This window comes from Capra hircus, chromosome 7, assembly GCF_001704415.2.
Source record: "Capra hircus breed San Clemente chromosome 7, ASM170441v1, whole genome shotgun sequence".
NCBI lineage: Eukaryota > Metazoa > Chordata > Mammalia > Artiodactyla > Bovidae > Capra > Capra hircus.
This window is the reverse complement of record NC_030814.1, coordinates 27,596,470-27,615,217: the sequence shown is the minus strand read 5'-3', so window position 1 is coordinate 27,615,217 and position 18,748 is coordinate 27,596,470. Positions and strand designations below refer to the sequence as shown.

At 34.7% G+C, this 18,748-nt stretch overlaps 1 protein-coding gene across 1 annotated transcript in view; it reads left to right on the top strand.

Annotated features, from left to right (window-relative positions):
* XRCC4 (X-ray repair cross complementing 4) overlaps nucleotides 1–18,748 on the top strand; it is a 287,574-nt gene that overhangs the window by 31,181 nt on the left and 237,645 nt on the right. The window contains exon 3 of the mRNA XM_005683394.3: nucleotides 6,828–7,003. Within this exon, the coding sequence (XP_005683451.1) occupies nucleotides 6,828–7,003 (176 nt within the window). The remainder of the gene's footprint in view (nucleotides 1–6,827; nucleotides 7,004–18,748) is intronic.

The following is an 18,748-nucleotide window of genomic DNA, read 5'->3' as shown; positions in this document are numbered from 1 at the left end:
CAGAGTTTTGCCAAGAGAACACACTGGTCGTAGCAAACATCCTGTTCCAACAACACAAGAGAAGACTCTACACATGGACATCACCAGATGGTCAATACCCAAATCAGATTGTTTATATTCTTTGGAGCCAAAGATGGAGAAGCTCTATACAGTCAGCAAAAACAAGACTGGGAGCTGACTGTGCCTCAGATCATGAACTCCTTATTGCCAAATTTAGACTTAAATTGAAGAAAGTGGGGAAAACCATTAGACCATTCAGGTATGACCTAAATCAAATCCTTTACGACTGTACAGTGGAAATGACAAATAGATTCAAGGGATTAGATCTGATAGAGAACCTGAAGAAATATGAATGGAGGTTCATGACATTGTACAGGAGGCAGTGAACAAGACCATCCCCAAGAAGAAGAAATGCAAAAAGGCAAAATGGTTGTCTGAGCAGGCCTTACAAACAGCTGTGAAAAGAAGAGAAGTGAAAGCCAAGGAGAAAGGGAAAGATATACCCATTTGAATGCAGAGTTCCAGAGAATAGCAAGGAGAGATAAGAAAGCTTTCCTCATCCTCAGTAATCAGTTCAAAGAAATAGAGAAAGGCAACAGAATCGAAAAGACTAGAGATCTCTTCAAGAAAATTAGATATACCAAGGGAACATTTTGTGCAAAGATGGACACAATAAAGGACAGAAATGGTATGAACCTAACAGAAGAAGAAGATATTAAGAAGAGGTGGCAAGAATACACAGAACTGTCCAAAAGAGATCTTCATGACCCAGATAGCCATGATGGTGTGATAACTCACCTAGAGCCAGACATCCTAGAATGTGAAGTCAAGTGGGCCTTAGAAGCATTACTACGAACAAAGCTAGTGAAGGTGATGGAATTCCAGTTGAGCTATTTCAAATCCTAAAAGATGATGCTGTGAAAGTGCTGCACGCAATATGCCGGCAAATTTGGAAAACTCAGCAGTGGCCACAGGACTGGAAAAGGTCAGTTTTCATTCCAATTCCAAAGAAAGACAATGCCAAAGAATGTTCAAACTACTTCTCAATTGCACTTGTCTCACATGCTTGCAAAGTAATGCTCAAAATTCTTCACGCCAGGCTTCAACAATACATGAACCGTGAACTTCCAGATGTTCAAGCTGGATTTTGAGAAGTCAGAGGAGCCACAGATCAAATTGCCAACATCAGTTAGATCATCAGAAAAGCAAGCAATTTTCAGAAAAACATGTGCTTCTGCTTTATTTTCCATACCAAAGCCTTTGACTATGTGGATCACAACAAACTGTGGAGAATTCTGAAAGAGATGGGAATAGCAGACCACCCTATCTGCTTCCTGAGAAATCTGTGTGCAGGTCAAGAAGCAACAGTTAGAACTGGACATGGAACGACAGACTGGTTCCAAATTGGGAAAGGTTACATCAGGGCTGTATATTGTCACCCTGCTTATTTAACTTATATGCAGAGTACATCATGCTAACTGCTGGGCTGGATGAAGCACAAGCTGGAATCAAGACTGCTGGGGGAAATATCAATAACCTCAGATATGCAGGTGACACCACCCTTATGGCAGAAAGTGAAGAAGAACTAAAGATCCTCTTGATGAAAGTAAAAGAGGAGAGTGAAAAAGTAAGCTTAAAACTCAACATTCAGAAAAGTAAGGTCAAGGCATCTGGTCCCATCACTTCATGACAAATAGATTGTTAAGATTTTGGCTTCCTGTACTGAACAAACTTTCAAACAGAAAATTTTACAGTGCACTGGAAGATGGCCTTTTGTTTTCAAAGATGTTTAAGTTTTCCGTTTCACAAATGTTTAATACCCTTTATTATTCACTTTTATTTTCTTGAGTAAATTTTAATTATAAAATATGTAACTATGTAGCATAACATTGTTTCCATGTTTAGTTAAAGCTTATACATAAATGTAATTTGGTTTGGCACTTTATAGATAGACAATAAGATGAATAAGAACATTGAAACAATTAAATAATTGAAACATGAAAATGAATTTCCTTCCTATACCTCATCCTGTTTTTGTACAACTTTTTGATTTCTGTAACCTTCAATTTGGGTAATTTTTTTTTCTCTTTTCATTTGAGTGAAATTAAAAGGAAGTGGGGTTTCTTTTAATCTCCCACACACTAAACTCCGTGATTTCTTTTCCATTAGCAATGTTTTATCTAATGAATGTTTTGGGGTCTAATTATCATGTGGTCTATCATCACTTCAACATTATAGAAGGTTATATCACAGGGTTAAATCACAAAGTGGGTTAATGATCGATGATTGTTGTTTGACTTTCATAAGAATTAGTCAGCAGTAAGAAGCTTATATCACTCATCTTGGAGAAAAATTTACTGAAGAATAAACTGAACTTTGTCAATACCTTTATTATCAAATAATTATATCTGCTTATATTTGTTCTAAACACTGGTATTTTTGGTGACCTCAGTGGAAATTATGTTACAGAGTCAGTAGAAAAAGGATTTTTAATGAATGAAGAGTAGTGAAGTGGGTCCATGATGTGATGACTTATTAAGTCTGTGTATCTTCTCAGCTCTGACACAAACTTAGAATATATAATCTTTCGGTTCATTCTACATCAAAATCCAAAATAAAGAACCCTCTTTCCTTACGTTCATCTTCACCTACCTGCAAATATTTTCGAAATGATTCTTTCTTTTATCCTACCTGCCTGAAAACAATTCCTTAGTTTTTGTTGGTTTGCTGACTTTTTTTGCCATATTACGTCATTCATCTGTATCCTTACTGAATTTTATTATTTCCATGGCTTTTATCCCCAGTCGCTGAAGTTTTTAAAAGGAGCATTGAGTGCTTACAGCTGTGCTTCCTCCAGCACAAAATTCAAAACTGGTGACCAAATTGTTTTTCTAGGATTGAAGTTCTAAATAGGCAGTCAGAATTTCACATGGACTATTACAGGAAATGTTCAAGTAAATTTTTTTCTTAAACTGGTACCTTGTTTTAAAAACATATCTTTTAAAGGAGAGGTGCAGATATAAATAATTTTCTTTCATTTGTTTTCTTCTTCTCAGGAAATATTTCATAACACTAACCAATGCAGGATTCACAGATGGAGTAACATATGGGCATATCTAAGATAGTATCTAAAAGGATATCTGAAAAGATATGTAAGATGTCAGCACTTGAATCAAGGCTCCATAAGGCTGGCATTTTTCTCTGTCTAATGGTTGTTATCCCTGGTGCCTAGAATAGTGCCTGGCACATAATAGATGCTCATTAAGCAGTTTCAGAATTTGCTTGTTGTTTAGTCGCTAAGTTGTATCCCACTCTTTGCGACCCTATGAACTGTAGCCTGCCAGGCGCCTCTAACCATTGGATTTTCCAGGCAAGAACACTGGAATGGGTTGCCATTTCTTTCTCCAGGGAATCTTCCCAACCCAGGGATTGAACCTTTGTCTCCTGCGTCTCCTACAATGCAGGCGGGTTCAATAAATGGATTGAATCAATATATTCCATTAAATATTTTCAGGAAACTATCTTTTCATTGTAATGAAATTTAAAATACTTTTTATTAGATGGTGTATCAGTAGACATACTTTATTATTTTTAATTTAATTTTTGTTTTATATTGGAATATAGTTGATTTACAATGTTGTATTAGTTTCAGTTATACAGAAAAGTGATTGTTATGTGTATACATATATCCATTTTTTTTTTAAGATTCTTTTCCCATGTAGGTTATTACAGGATATTGAGTAGAGTTCCAAGTATTATACAGTAGAGCCTTGTTGGTTAGCTATTTTATATGTAGTAGTGTGTATATGTCGGAGAAGGCAATGGCACCCCACTCCAGTACTCTTGCCTGGAAAATCCCATGGACGGAGGAGCCTGGTAGGCTGCAGTCCATGGGGTTGCTAAGAGTCGGACACAACTGAGTGATTTCACTTTCACTTTTCACTTTCATGCATTGGAGAAGGAAATGGCATCCCACTCCAGTGTTCTTGCCTGGAGAATCCCAGGGATGGGAGCCTGGTGGGCTTCCATCTTTGGGGTAGCACAGAGTCAAAAACGACTGAAGTGACTTAGCAGCAGCAGCAGCAGTGTGTATATGTTAATCTCAAACTCCTATTTTATCCCTCCCCAATTCTGCACCTTTCCTGTTTGGTAACTATAAATTTGTTTTTGAAGTCTGTTGAGTCTCTTTCTGTTTTCTAAATATGTTCATTTTATCTTTGTGTGTGTGTGTATGTGTGTGTGTGTGTGTGTGTGTGTTCTTAAGGTTTTCTATAGTTACATTCAAGATAGTTTCTATAGATTATTTCCTATTTCTCTGTGAAATATCAATAATATCTTTCTGTAGGTACTTATACTCTTCAAAACAACCCAAACAGAAAATATTAAATTATTCCTCAGATAAAAAGCATTTGTCTTCTTACATGTTTTTTCAGAAGAGCTAGTAGAGTATTTGAAAAATCAATAGATTTGATATTGGTGATCTTCTTAAATGTGCAATGCTTCAGAGGGAGAAAAAAATATGTGGAAGTATTTTAGAAGCTGTAAAATTGCACAAGAATATTTTTATTTTTACCTTTTTTCAGAGAATGTGTTGAGACTTATATTTCAATATCAGAACTTATTAAAAACTCATTATAAAAGATGCATGGATGCATTCCCAGACTCTCTTCCTCATTGCCCACCATGGGGCTTCCAGACAGTTGCTGGCACATGGACCAAAGTTATGGAAAGCTGTTATATTTTAAAGGATTCTTTAATCAAGATTTTATTGTTTATATACTATTTCATACTAATGTGTTAATTTTTAATATTATGGAAGTAAATAGTTTAATGTCCCATATGTTTCACCTCAAACCAGAACAACCAGAGAGATAAAAGTATAAATCCCAGTTTTATCACTCACCTTCTTCATGGTCCTTGACCATTACCTGATCTCTCTGAGTCTTACTTTTATCATTTGTAAAATGAGAATATCTGTCTTTCATTGTTGTAAGGAATAAAATAGATAAAGTGAAAGTTGCTCAGTCATGGCTGACTCTTTCGACCCTGTGGACTCTTCAGTCCATGGAATTCTCCAAGCCAAAATACTGGAGTGGATAGCCTTTCCATTCTCCAGGGGATCTTCCCAACCCAGGGATCAAACCCAGGTCTCCTGCATTGCAGGTGGATTCTTTACCAGCTGAGCCACCAGGGAAGCCCCAAAATAGATAAATGTAACCTTAAAAAAAAAAAAAAACCTATAGAACTATATGGGACTTTAATCATTGTGATCTCGAGTTGACATGGGAACCCAACCACACATACATTCCGAATAAATATTAGATTATATCTTGTAATTTTAAAAGGCAATAAACAGACACATCGCAGTCTTTGAATATAAGAAAGAGAATTCCCAGGTGTCGAGTGTGAAGACTTATCTGAAAACCAAAAGAGTTGATGGGAGCTAAAGAACTAAGCTCATGGACTTCTGAATAGATACGCATCTAATGACTGTGGTTGTAATACCTGAGAGGAATGGCTTTTTGAGACTTTAGGCCTTTTAGGAATTGGAGCTGAAAGATAAAGTAACCTGGAATTGATCCTATTAATAAAATCTTTAAGCAATAAATAACAAACAAAAAACTACCCTGGCTTAGAGATGTAGCATAGACTCACAGTAGTCAGTAAGGGCTCATTAGCTCATTTAATTGCAATGAGTAAATTAAAAGTCCCAGCAGAAATCAGAATCCTGTCTGTGTTATGTATGTGTGAGGGGTAGGGGCTAGAATTTGAACTCTCTTAAATTTTCCACAAGTGTAAAAACCAAGTGAAGAAATTAACTTCCAAAACTGATGCAGAACTGGTGAAACCTGTAAGGACTCCAGGAAAGACCAACCAGCAACCTTTGTTTATGGCTCCCTCTGTTTGCCCGATCACTTGATACTTTGGCTAGAGGAAAGCCATGTTCAGACTTCACAAAGCACAGAAGGGAAAAAAAAGCAGAATGAGAATGTGTCAGCAGCTAGAAGAAATGAAATTAACACTTTAGGAACCATGCAGAGAGACTGATCTGAATGAGATCTATAAGATGTCATATATATATATATATATATATATATCCTTCAAATATTGAAAAGAAGGCCAGAACAAGATATTATGAAAAAGAAAAAATGATCTGAAATTTGGACATATAATCATTGAAGTAAAAATCACTATGGATGAGTAAACCATCAGCTTTAAATATACCTAGATGAGATAATTGATAGCCAGATATGTAATATAATGTATACCATAGAGGAGACAATAAATATTAATTCCCTTTCCTTTCCTTCCTCTAAGTAGTAAGACTCTCTTTATCTACTGTTTTTATTGTTGGCACATAATGAGATGAGAATGAACTCCGTTTTTGCTTTCATTTGACTCTACCTATGTGAGTGAGAAATAGACTATAGACTATTTAATCTCTTTAATAATTGAGTCAAGGAAGAAGGATGTTTTAAAATACTGAGTTTATTTATCATTATAGCAAATGCTTTCTTCTGCTATGACCTTGGAGCAGGTACACAAGATGGTTGTTTCTGTGGTAATTTATAATCTGTGACTTCATCTGAGGACAGAGAAAGAATGCAAAGAGTCTAATGAGATTTGAGACTAAATATATTTATCAAAAATTGCTAGTTCAGTTAAGAGGTATAATTTGACTTAAAGATGTGTGGTGTGGGCATTGATTTTATTTTTGTTTAAATTTCTGTTGCTTAATAATGAATTAGTAGCAACAGGTAAATATTTCTTTTCTTATGTTTAGAAATTTATTTTCAAATAAGACTTTTTACTACTCTTTCTCACAGTTTGTGAATCAGACATTTCCCAAGAAGCTGATGACATGGCAATGGAAAAAGAGAAATATGTTGATGAACTGAGAAAAGCATTGGTGTCAGGAGCAGGACCAACTGACACATACAAGTTTAATTTTTCTAAAGAATCTCATCACTTCTCCTTTGAGAAAAACTTGAAAGATGTTTCAGTAAGTAAATCTTTCCATAATGTTGTAAGTGCTAAAATGTCAAAGAGTACTTATGGAGAAATTATTTAAGTAACTAGCATATTATTCCCAAATGAAGTCGCTCAGTCGTGTCCGACTCTTTGCTACCCCATGGACTGTAGCCTACCAGGATCCTCTGTCCATGAGATTTTCCAGGCAGTAGTCCTGGCGTGGATTGCCATTTCCTTCTCCAGGGGATCTTCTCGACCCAGGGATTGAACCCGGGTCTCCTGCACTGTAGACAGACGCTTTACTGTCTGAGCCACCAGGGAAGTCTTATTATTCCCAAAACACCTCAGAAACAAAAGTTTGAAAAGTACTTGGAAAAATGCTTCAAAGTTAGTCATTAAATACTTTACATTAATGAATTGTGAAAAATAATTCTTGTAAGGTATATTTCATTTTTAGTGTTTTAAAACTAAGTTGTATTAAGATAATTACATGAATGAGCAGTTCTGAAAAATGACATCAGAAGTTTTAGATCATGAGACAGGCTTATTGAATTTGGGGAAATACTAATTTTAGAGAAAGAAAATAATATATTTTTCTTTGAATATTTAACAATTATGACCTGTTTTCTTCTTTATTAAAATGTACTTGCAATTACAAAATGATATAGTTAGGTAGAGTAAGATATATGTTTATAAATTAAGGTATTTTATTTACATTTTCAAAATTAGAAGTATTAAAATAGAAGGAAATAACTTTCAACCCAACCTTTTCAAAGCTTGCAAGCTGTACAGACAAGGAATCTGCTATTTGTTCTCTTTGATTTATACATCAGTTCAAATCAAGGTTTATTTATGAGAAGTGTACTACTTAATCGTTTGTATATCTTAATTCATGTTAGTATAAGTAGAGGTTGAATTATTTGTTTTTTGTCAGTCATTTCTCAATCAGATATTAGATCTATAGTAGAAGAAAAAGAGGGACATCTTTACTACATTAAGTTTAAAGACAGTTATTGACAGTTTGTACTGGAACTAAGTTGAGTTTAAAAAATTCTTTTTAAAAAACTCTTTAATTCAGAATGATTAAAGGGATTTCACCAATTAGAGAAACATTTGAAGCAACAGATGGAATCATTACTTTGAAATATATATTATCCTATATAGAATAATGCAGAGAGGCTGGCTTTAGTAATTATTTCTATTTAGAAAATATATACTTATTGTACTCAACTGCCAATTTATGTAAATTTCAATATGTTGAGGTCCTTAAAAAATGGTAATTTAAAATAGGTAAGTAATGTTTGAAATGGCTAGTAAAGTTTCATTATTTGTCACAAAATATTCTTTCCTGTGTGTATCAAGTGATGTTATATACTATAGGACTGCTGACTGTTTCTTCTAATATTTTGAAGCAGATCATTGTCAAATTGGGAGTAATGCCTTTTCCCACTCAACAAACATTGTATGTAATGATTAACATTATATCATGCAGTTTCTGGTTTTCAACTGTTTTGTGTTCACTGATGCATAACAAACTAAGAGTGTGAGAGGTACCTTTTGGGAAATTGAAAGGATTTTAGTATCTTTGACATGATGAAAAGGAGGATTTGGTCCATTGGGCGTGGATGGAGTATTTGCCGTGCTTGGCGATACATCTGATCTTGGTGCCTATGTGAGGAAAGTCATCATGACTTAAGTCCTGTACAACTGGCTTAGCCTGTGTCAGACTCAAAAATTGTGACAATAATCCTGAAAGATAGTTTGCTTACTACCCCAAAATTAATCAACTTCATCAGAGCCAAAGCCTTGAAACACTTAACTTTTCAACAGGTTTTCTTAAAAAAGTAGAAACAGAGTAAGAAATTCTTAGTAATGCTGAAGAGTGTAGGTTGCCGAAGGCTCATGCTCTGAAGCACTGTGGTGCAGCTTAGATAGCTACCTTGTTATTTATTAATTTGCCTATGAGGAAAAAAAAAAAGGCTACTCTCTTCAGAACAGTTTGACAAGGAGGAGTTTTTGACTTGACTTACTTGAGAGATATATTTGGATATATCTGAATGAGGTAGAACTTTCAGTATGAGGTTCTACAGTCAGCTTCATGGATGCAGATGAAAATCACAAGTTTATTTGGCCAAACTTCCGTGGGAATCTTGTAGTGCTTTACGATGTGCTTCTGCAGATTGAATTTCAGAGTGACAGTATCTTGTAAATTCATTTGGTGGCAAAAATATGCAGACAGTTGGAAACATGGAAGAATACTTTTTAAAGCTAATTTTGCTTTAGATGACCTAAATATGTAAAAGGTATTCGTAATCCTTTCCTTGATGACACAGACATCTGATTGTTGCCAAAAATAACCTCCTATACTTACAAGATAAGAATGAACATAGATTCAACTCAAAACCTTATAATGAATTCTGTTGTTGACATAAGGTTACTCTCCCAAAGAATATTCCATGAGTTCTTAGTACATTTGCTACCAGTTTCATACCTAGTAGAGTCAGGATCTGGGGGCATTTGTTGCCATAAATTCAGGAAGTTTTATGTGTGTAATTCTGTGTTGAAGATCACTGCATAATTTGAACATTTTGGGTATTCAAGTCACATAAGACTTATTTGAATTTACCTTTGTATCAAATTTTCTTTGTTTTTCTATTTTTAAAAAGGAAGTAACTACTAGTTTTTATATTAAAGAAGAACTGGTTCTTTTTGAAATATTGCCTTGTGTTTTATCAGTGAAAGAATTGTCAGTTTCCAAACCAATGAAATATTTAATATGTATAATGTGTAAGTTGATGTTTATATACAGTTTTGTGGGAAGGAATGGGTCCATTATTTTTACAAGGTTGCTTTGCTCTCATTGACTTTTCCTTACAGATGACATAGATTTTTAATTTTAGCTTAATTCTCATTGGGATAAATGTTGTACGGACAGTTGAATGCTTTTTTTCTATACAGTGCAAACTTTTGGGACTCTCCCTACCCCATTACCAGGACACTTCAGTTGGCTGTAGATTGTTCTGGATGAAATATAATCTAGTACAAGCATTCAGAATTCATTATCTCTTACTATAAGTACTGTTGCCCACTCAGGAGATTATTCATGTACTTCGTGTCATTGTTTTCCCTCTGCTTTTCCCAGTTCATATTGATTTTGCAATATATACTTTATCTTGAAAATACTGCGTCTTAATTAAAAATATCTTCTTTTTTCTATTTCATAATTTGTTCCTCAGAAACCGTTTTCATTCATGAGCTATTTAGAAAAAGACCTAATTATTTTTGATAAGAATAACCTTGTCTCATAATTTAGATTGTTCATATATCTTTTGTTCTCAACTATAAAATTTTGAAGTGATTTCTTTGATTCATGGCAGGTCATCTATCATACCATAGTTTTATATTTCTAAAAATAGTCCTAATAAAGGAAAGCCATGAAATTTGAAGGAACAGTAAACGTGATCAACATACACACATTACAAACATAAACATGAAAATTGGCTTTAGGTCTCTTTTAGAAAAGAAGAAAAAGCTTAAATTTTGTATATAGACTAAAACTTTGAAATTTAAAAAAAGAACTTAATAAAGTCAAATTGCATTTTCTTTCCTTTTCTCTCCCTTGCCTCCATTATCAGATACTGGCCTTGGATACAGTTAGACTGAAAATTTGATGACTTAAATAGCATGGCAGATTCTTTTCTCTGATGTTATGATCCAAATAGGCAGATCTGGATTAATATATTAGTTTTAGGATGTGGAAGCTCAAGCTTCTGTAATCATGTTGCTTTTCCCTTTTTACAAAGAAATTTTCAATCTCATGGTCATGGTTATGCTCACCTTTCAGGCAGCAGGAAAGGTGCCTCAAAAGAGAAAGTGAAGCACATGTGCATTTTCTTTATGACCGTCACACTAGCGTTGCATGCACTGCTTTAGCTAGCATCCCATTGTCCAAAACTAAATCACGTGGCTTCACCTAGCTGCAAAGGAATCTGTGAAGTGTGTTCTTCAGCTGTGTCCCATGCCCAGAAGTTTTCATTACTGTGTAAAAAAAGGGAAGGTGGATGTTAATCTCCGCATGTTAATGTTTAGGAGAGATTGAACTGTCATTTAGAAGGATTCACTTTTATTGTTACAGGAGTCTTTCTCTAGTATTTTCATTGCAAATAATGTTTCAGTTGTTTAAAAAATGTTGCAACATACAGTAAGGTATGTGTGTACAATAAGGTTAGTTTGTATCTTCCTATATGTCATAACTTTTCTTTTTTAAGTGGAAAATACATTCTAAGTTCAAAGGACCTCCCTACATTTATTTAACTTACATTTCTCAGGTATATAAAAATGAAGTAAAATAAGTTATCCCAAAGTAGTCAAAGTTTTTTTTTAAAGACAGCAGCCCCAAATCATGTATTATTGCCATGTGTCCCTGTGGTTTGGGGAACTTTGAAATCAAATGGATATTTCCAGATGAAATATCAGAATTGGAGCATTTGTTATGGTACTCTGCCAAGGACTTTGTCAAAAATAGTAATGATTTTCAGGTTTGTGGGAGTATGGGTTGCAAATGTGTTGCTTGAATGCCTCAAAAATAAATTGTAGTATTTATTTCCATGATAAAATATTTGTATACATCTGCCATTTTTTAAATTAAACACTTTATAATTCTTGACCTTTTGGAATGTGGGAACTAAATGAGTTATGTAAGTGGTACAGAAGCCTGTTCAAAGTATATGTTTTGTAGTTAAACCATACAAAAGACTTCAAATTATTACTTTAAAAGTTATTAATTTTTAGTTATACAGTTATGTCTTTGAGAACTCATTCTCTTTTTGTTTCATATTGCTCTGCTTCCATTTAAAATGTTTTCTTCTTTTATAAGAAACATCTCAAAGTCATTATATTTTAATTTTTTCAATTATTCCAGGATTTTTCAGAAAAAAAACAACAGCTTAGTAAAAACAAGAGTCTAAAGTAGCATGTGAAAACTGTGCTCAAAGAGAACTTTTGAGTATTAATAATGTTAATATTTGCTTATTACTTTTCAGTTAACATGGACTCTCACTTCATCATGTGACCTTGGCATTGTCACTGTTTGTATGTGAGGAAACAGTTGCTAAAAGCATAGCAAGTTCCTAAGGAAAATGGAGGTAGTAAGTTAGGTAGGGTGGAATCCAGGACTCTATCAAAGTCAATTAAAATTTTTTTTTATTTAGTTGTAATGTACATATAATATAGTGTACCTGTGTAGGATGCAAAGTTTTCACCACTCTAGGCAGTTCCTTTTTGCCTCTTTAAAGTCAAACCCCCAACCTACCATCTTTCCTCCTCAATCCTGCTTATTCTCTAGGCTCCAAACAGCCACTAAACTATTCTTTGTCACTTTAGATTAGCTTTACTTGTTTTAGAATTTCATGTAGATGGAACTGGACAGTATGTACTCTTTCATATAACTTTATTTACATAGTATAATGTTTTTGAGATTCATCATTATGTGTTGTGTTTCATCAATTCATTTCTTTTGATTACTTGATAATATTCCATTGAATGGATATACCATATCCACCCTTTGATGAATAGTTTGTGGGTGGTTTCCAGTTGTGGATTATTGTGAATAAAGCACATATATACATTCGTATATAATTCTTTTTGTGGTTATATTTTTTAAATGGCTGTATTAAGATATAATGTACATATTGAAAGTGGACATTTTGAGAAATTTTGAAATATGTATGTACCCAGAAACAGTCATCACAATCAAGATAGTGAACACATCCTCATTTGTCCCACAGTTTTTTTGTATACCTTTGTTATCTTCCCCTCCCTATCTCCTGATTTAGTCCTCAGACAACACTTAGAGTTTTCTATAAGTTTCTATAGTTTTTTCCCCCTCCACATCTCCTGATTTAGTTCTCAGACAACCACTTATAGTTTTCTATCACTATAGGCTATTTTTACATTTTCTAGAGTTTTGTGTAAATGTAACGCAAAGAGTCGGACACAACTGAGCGACTTCACTTTCACTTTTCACTTTCATGCATTGGAGAAGGAAATGGCAACCCACTCCAGTGTTCTTGCCTGGAGAATCCCAGGGACAGGGGAGCCTGGTGGGCTACCGTCTATGGGGTCACACAGAGTCGGACACTACTGAAGCGACTTAGCAGCAGCAACAGCAGCAGCAGCCCTATAGTAGGTACCTTGAAGCATAATCAGGTCTTGCTTCATGTATTTTGAATCTTCATTATAAAGTGCAAAACATTAAGGTTTGTCATGTCCCTGTGATGATTTGACCCTTTAATCATTTTGAAATGACCCTGTAGCTGTTAAAATTATTTGATCTAAAATCTACTTCCAGCTTTCTTTTGATAGGAGTTAGCATGACATATGGCAACCCATTCCAGTACTCTTGCCTGGCAAATCCCATGGACGGAGGAGCCTGGTGGGCTGCAGTCCATGGGTTCGCTAGGAGTTAGACACGACTGAGCGACTTCACTTTCATGCATTGGAGAAGGAAATGGCAACCCACTCCAGTGTTCTTGCCTGGAGAATCCCAGGGATGGGGGAGCCTGGTGGGCTGCCATCTATGGGGTCACACAGAGTCAGACACGACTGAAGCGACTTAGCAGCAGCATGACATATCTTTTTCCATCCTTCTTCTTTTGCCTGTTTTGTCTTTATTTAAATTGTATTTCTTTTAAGAAATTTATGGTTGGATTTTGCTTTTTTAATCCAGTCTGGAAATCTGTGATTTTAATTGGGGTGTTTAAGGTATTTATATTTCATATGTTTATTAATGATGGTTTTAAAATATGCTGTCTCTTTTTGTTCCACCTTTATTTCCTTATTTCACTTATGGGTCTTTTTTTAGACTACTTACATATATTTTTATAATACAGTTTCTTCTTTTTGGTTGGATTATAACTCATTTTCATGCTATTTTAGTGCTTGCTTTAGACTTTATAGGGCTTCCCTTGTGGCTCAGCTGGTAAAGAATCTGCCTGCTAGGCAGGAGACCTGGGTTCGATCCCTGGGTTGGGAAGATCCCCTGGAGAAGGGTAAGGCTACTCACTCCAGTATTCTGGCCTAGAGAATTCCATGGACCATATAGTCGGTGGGGTCACAAAGTGTCGGACACAACTGAGCAACTTTCACTTAGAGTTTATAGCATATATCTTTACCTTATCACTGTCTACCTTGAAGTGATATACTGCTTTACAGATAGTTTAAGACTCCTAATAGCAACATATATTTTATACCCACACACATACACACACACCATACATCCATTTTTCCTCTCCTGGGCTTTATGTTATTTTGATCATGTGATTTCACTTCCGTATATGTGATAAACTTTGCAATATATTGTAATTATTTTTGTTTTTACCAGTCAATTAACTTTTAAAATTTATTTTGGAATAATTTTAGACTCACGAAAAGTTTCAAAAATAATACATAGGATTCAGTATGCCTTGCTTCCGGGTTCCCCAGTGATAACCATATAGCCATAGTATATTATTTAAAGCAGGAAATTGACATTGGCACAATATTATTAACCAAACTACAGACCTTACACAGATTTTGTTAGTTTTTACAAGTAATTTGTTTTGTTTTTGTTTGTTTTATGTTTCTGTGTTTTTGTTTTTTGTTTTTGTGTGTTTATAGTTAAATGAATTTTATTACATGTATGGATTCATATAACCACTACCATAGTCAGGATACAAAACTGTTCTATTATCACAAAGAAACCTCTTCATTCCTTTATACTACCCCTTTATAGTCATACTCCGCTCTCCAGTGTAACCCTCGGCATCTTATTTTCTATTCTTCATCACTGAGCTTTTGACATTTTGAGAATATTAATTAATAAAATCATACAGTAGGTAGCCTTTTGAGATTAGCTTGTTTCACCCCAGTGAGTATAATGCCCTTGCGATACATTCAAGTTATTGTAAATATCACTGATTTATTTTTATTTACTACTGAGTAGTCCATTGTATGACTGTACTGGTTTGTTTATCCATTTAATGACTGAAGAACATTTGTGTCATTTCCACTTTTTGGCAATTACAAAGCTGCTTTAAACATGCATGCATAGGTTTCTGTGTGGATATCAGCCTTCGTTTCTCTAGAACAGAGACTGGCAACTATATCCTGTAAATAAGCTGCCCATTTTGGTAAATGAACTTTTACTGGGACATAAAAACGCCCATTTGTTTGTGCATTGTCTGTGACTGCTTTTGTGCTGTAATGCTGAATGGCTGCAACAGAGTTATTATGGTATGTAATGACTAAGAAGTTTACTTTTGTCTTGTTAGAAAGAGTTTGCTGATCTCTGCTCTAAGGTAGATCTATAAGATTGTGAATACAGGATTGTATGATAAATATGTGTTTACCTTTACAAAGAAACTGCTAACCTGTTTTCCAAAGTGGGTGAACCATTTTACCTTCATACCTGAAATGTATGAAAGATCCATATTCTTTCTACACTTGGTGTTGTCAGTATTTTTTATTTTAGCCATTTAATAGGCATATTATTGTATCTTATTGTGGCTTTAGTTTCTGTGTCCTTAATGGCTAAGGATGTTGACTTCATGTGTTTATTTAACATCTATAAATTGTTCTTGGTGAAATGTCTTTTCAGATTTTACCCATGTTTTTAGTTGGATTGTTTTTATGTATCAGATATGTGATTTGAAAATATCTTCTTCTAGTCTATCACTGGTCTGTTCATTTTATTAATGGGGTCTTATCAGGGCTTCCCTGAGAGCTCAGTTGGTAAAGAATCCACCTGCAATGCAGGAGACTTGAGTTCTATTCCTGGGTTGGGAAGATCCCCTGGAGAAGGGATAGGCTACCCACTCTAGTATTCTTGGGTTTCCCTTGTGGCTCAGCTGGTAAAGAATCCGCCTGAAATGCAGGAGACATGAGTTTGATCCCCTGGAGAAGGGAAGGGCTGCCCACTCCAGTATTCTGGCCTGGAGAATTCCATGGGCTGTCTAGTCCATGGGATTGCAAAAAGTTGGACATGACTGAGCAAGTTTCACTTTTGTAGAGCTAAAGTTTTTATTTCTGATAAAGTCCAGTTTATGGATTTTTTTTTCCTTTTATGAATTATTCTTTTGGTGCTATGTCTAAGGACACTTCATGTAACCCTAGGTCATGAAGATTTTCTTTAAAAACAGTTTTATAGTTTCATGTTCTACATTTAGATCTGTGATCTATTTTGAGTTCATTTTCATTCAGTTTGAGCTTCATTTTCTTGGATATGAATGTCCAGTTGAACTAATACCATTAGTTGAAGAGACTCTGCTTTCTCTATTGAATTGCTTTTGCACCTTTATTAAAAATAATTGACTGTACTTGTGTGGGTCTGATTTTTGACTCTGTATTCTGTTTCATGAACCTATGTGTATATTCTTCCACCAGTATCACACTATCTTAAATACAGTAGCTACATTATAAACCTTAAGACTGGGTTTTGTGATTCCTCCAACTTTATTCTTTTTTTCAATATTGGTTTAGATGATTTAGTTATTGTGCCTTTGAAAATTAATTTTAAAGGCATTCTATTTACAAAAAGCTACAATTGAGTCTTCTAGTCCATTAACAGTTTTTTGTATTTTTGTTTTTTTTTTTTTAGGTTTTCCTTGATATCTTTCATCAGTATTTTAGAGTGTTTAGGACACAGATCTTTTCATGTGCCTGTTGGCCATTTGTATGTCCTCTTTGGAGAAATGTCTATTCAGGTCTTTAGCCCAATTTTTGAGTGACCTGTTTGTTTTGATGCTGCTAAGCTAATGACTATACTTTTATACTTTAAAATTTCACTACTAAAACAGTTTATAGCCTGCTGCACCTATACAACCCATTCCGGACATGTTACTGTCACAATGCCTGACTACCTGATTTGAATCTTAGATGTGCTAATACCTGATTTAATGAATTAGCATATAGGTATGTGTGTATACCTTTTCTAGGACACTTCTCTTAATAGGTAGTTTATAAATATTCATTGTTAGTAATTATTTACTTGGCTGTCTCTTCTATTATACATTAAACTCCTTGAAGGCAGTGACCGTGTCTTAGCTGAGTTTGAAATTCCAGCAAATCTGAATATTTAGGGGTGGCCTTCTGTTGAGAGGAAGTGTGGCATAATGGAAAGAACTTTAAATCTTGTCTTTAGTTTTGTATCTATTTCTATTTATTTTGGATTCAGCAAGTCATTTGTCTTTAATGATGAAAAATAGTTCAAATAGACTTATAATGAGAACTCCCAGAAATTATGATTGATGTGTGTGTACAAATTCCTTGTAAATTGTGAATTGGTATAGTGTGAGGCCTGTCCTGAGAGATCACTGAGTTGATGCCTTGTATTCAGAAGGGCCTCCAGCATATACTTCTGATATTATCGGTAAATGAGTTTATACACATTGTTTTAGCAGACATTTTTTTATGCTAGTATCAAATTGTATCCCATCTCAAGTTATACCATTTAAAACATACTGTAAATAACATCAATTGTCAGTGCAATTTTTGTAATCTTGATTTCTCTCAGTGTATGTAGAAATTAAAAAGTAGGAGTGACTTAGAATTTCCTTGACCTCAGAGAGCCTTGTTAAACAGATGTCTTTGTTATACTGTTTACTCTTTCAGATAAAGTTTATTGGAGGATCCCAGCTTTGTCTTCTTTGTTGAATTTTCTAGTATACTAACATATGTTGATGAAAACTGGCCACATAGTATAATCTTTATTCAAAACTGAAAGTATGCAAAAAATAATTTTTGAAAAAGATATACTGTTACAACAATTAAAGGTTAATTGCTTTTTTTGTGCAACTTCTGGAGAGAATGTGATATTTGTGGGTACAAATGATCCAAACCAGTGCAATAGTGGACATATGCCCATTGTGACTAGAACCATAACAGTGGATTATAGTGGTATTTTCACTAATTTGTTATGCTTCTTGGTCATGTTATATCTTTTGAGAGCTATTTTTTTTTAACTCTTTAATTTTAGACTTACAGAGAAAGTGGCAAAAATATTAAGAAGAATTCCTGCATATCCTTTACTCTGTATTCTCTAATATTCAGGAAGCTTAGAAAAGAAAGTGAAGTCGCTCAGTTGTGTCTGACTCTTTGTGACCCCATGGACTGTAGCCTGCCATGCTCCTCTGTCCATGGGATTTTCCAGGCAAGAATACTGGAGTGGGTTGCTATTGCCTTCTCCAGGAGATCTTCCCAACCCAGTGTTAGAACCCTGGTCTCCCACATTGCCACCAGACTCTTTATCCTCTGAGCCACCTAATCAACTAAGACCCAACACATAATCATGGTACAATTATTAACGATTAGAATGTTAACACTGACTTGATAGTCTACGGATCTTATTTGATGTTTTCCAGTTTTACTACTATCTTAGTCTTCCCAGGCTTCTGTAACAAAATACCAAAGACTGGATGGTTTATATGAGAGGAATTTATTTCTTACAGTTCTGTGACTATGAAGTCCAAGGTCATGGAACCATCCTGTTCACTTCTTGGTGAGCACCTGCTACCTGGCTTTCAGTTGACTGCCTTCTTGTGTATTCTCTTGTGGTGGACAGAAGCGAGGTGTAATTTCTTCTTCTTCATATAAAGTTACTAATCATGTCATAGAGGTCCTGCCTTTGTGAATTCATCTAAACAGATCACTTCCCCAAAGCCCCACCTCTGATACTGCCATAGCAGAATGGTTTAGGGCTTCAACATATGAATTTTAGGGAGAAACAATGTTCAGTTCATAA